The 1,458-nt window shown below is 55.5% G+C and overlaps 1 protein-coding gene across 1 annotated transcript in view; it reads left to right on the forward strand.

The window, feature by feature from the left end:
* PIGV (phosphatidylinositol glycan anchor biosynthesis, class V) overlaps positions 1-1,458 on the forward strand; it is a 4,307-nt gene that overhangs the window by 2,654 nt on the left and 195 nt on the right. Inside the window, exons 3-4 of the mRNA XM_010131757.1 lie at positions 30-379; positions 1,188-1,456. Of these exons, the coding sequence (XP_010130059.1) occupies positions 30-379; positions 1,188-1,456 (619 nt within the window). The remainder of the gene's footprint in view (positions 1-29; positions 380-1,187; positions 1,457-1,458) is intronic.

Consider the following 1,458-nt stretch of genomic DNA (forward strand, 5'->3'; position numbering starts at 1 on the left):
GCCGCTGCTGCGGCTGGCCCTGGACAAAGGCTATCGCCTGGTGACCATGAACGGAGCTAAACCCTCTTGGTGCTCTCAGCGCTTCCCTGTGGTCTATTCCTATATTCAGGACGCTTACTGGAATGTGGGATTTCTAAGGTATTTTGAGCTCAGGCAGATACCAAATTTCTTGCTGGCTTTGCCTGTCACACTCCTGGGCTCATGGGCTGCCTGGACCTACATCATCGCAAACCCCCGCCACTGCCTGACTCTTGGTCTAGAGAGAAGGAGTGAAGAAGAGGGTAAACCGGGAGCTGGGTTTTGCTGCACCGCTGTCTTCGTGTATGTGGTCCACGCCACGGTCCTGCTGGTGTTCGGATTCTTCTGCATGCATGTGCAGGTAGGATGTTCGTAGCAGCCCATGGGAGTGGTTTCTCGAGGGGAATGCAGCATGAGGACAGGGACAGTGACAGCCGCAGCCTGAGGCTGTCCCAGCTGCTGGGACAATGCAAACCAAAAGCTTTGCCTCTCTTCTTCTGGAGCTGCTTCCACGGGGTGTTTCCAAAGGCAGTTAGTTCCTCTGCTCAGCTGGAGAGTGCCCGAAGAGAGCCTGCCAGGTGCTCAGTGCGACAGGGACACCGGGGCAGGGACCAGAGGGTCTGGCTGGTGGTGGGTGGCGTTTGACAGTGCTGAAGGCTGGGCTTAGCAAGCCCTGTGGAGGACGAGAGTGGGTTGTTACCATGCTGGTCCGAGCTTAATGGATGGTAGTGAAAGAATACAGGGCCTGTCACCAGACCCTAGAAAGTGCTGGAGGGTCTTTTAGGGCACAGCTAGTGGCACTAAAGTTTGGGGATTCCAGTGAAAAAATAATTACAGAGAGAGATTCAAACCTCCCCTGAATCTGCTGCCGCTGCCCAGCTCCTGAGCTGGCTGGGGACAAGGATTTCAGTGAGATGGTGATAAGTAGGTACCTTGCTTGTCTAGAAACCTGGGGACCCCTTGGCTGCTTTCACAAATACTGGAATAACTAAAGAGAGGTGTTTCGTTTCGGCATAATAACTCTTGGCGGCATAAGTTGGAGCTGTATTTCAGTCCCCTTTGTCATCAGGCTGCGGCCGATCGATGGCTGATTCCCCGCCTGGGGATCAGGGCTGGCGCAGGCCGGAACCGGCAGCTCATGTGCTCTTTGCTCTGCCTGTTGTCCTCAGGTGCTGACCCGGTTCCTGGGCTCCTCCTCTCCCGTCCTGTACTGGTTCTCCGCTCACCTGCTTCAACAACACGAACCTTTGCTCTGGGGCGAAGGGACTGATAATCAACCCGCGGCCCCTCACTCCAAGAAGCCACTTCTGGGTGAATCTCCCGGCTCCTGTGGGAAGGGGATGTCTGAGAACCCCGTTGTGAGGCTGCTGACGAACCGTGGGTCAATTACCCCCCTCAGCAAATGGATTCTGGGATTCTTCCTCTCCTACTGGCTGGTAT

Source organism: Buceros rhinoceros, unplaced genomic scaffold (assembly GCF_000710305.1).
Source record: "Buceros rhinoceros silvestris isolate BGI_N320 unplaced genomic scaffold, ASM71030v1 scaffold39362, whole genome shotgun sequence".
In the NCBI taxonomy this organism is placed as follows: domain Eukaryota; kingdom Metazoa; phylum Chordata; class Aves; order Bucerotiformes; family Bucerotidae; genus Buceros; species Buceros rhinoceros.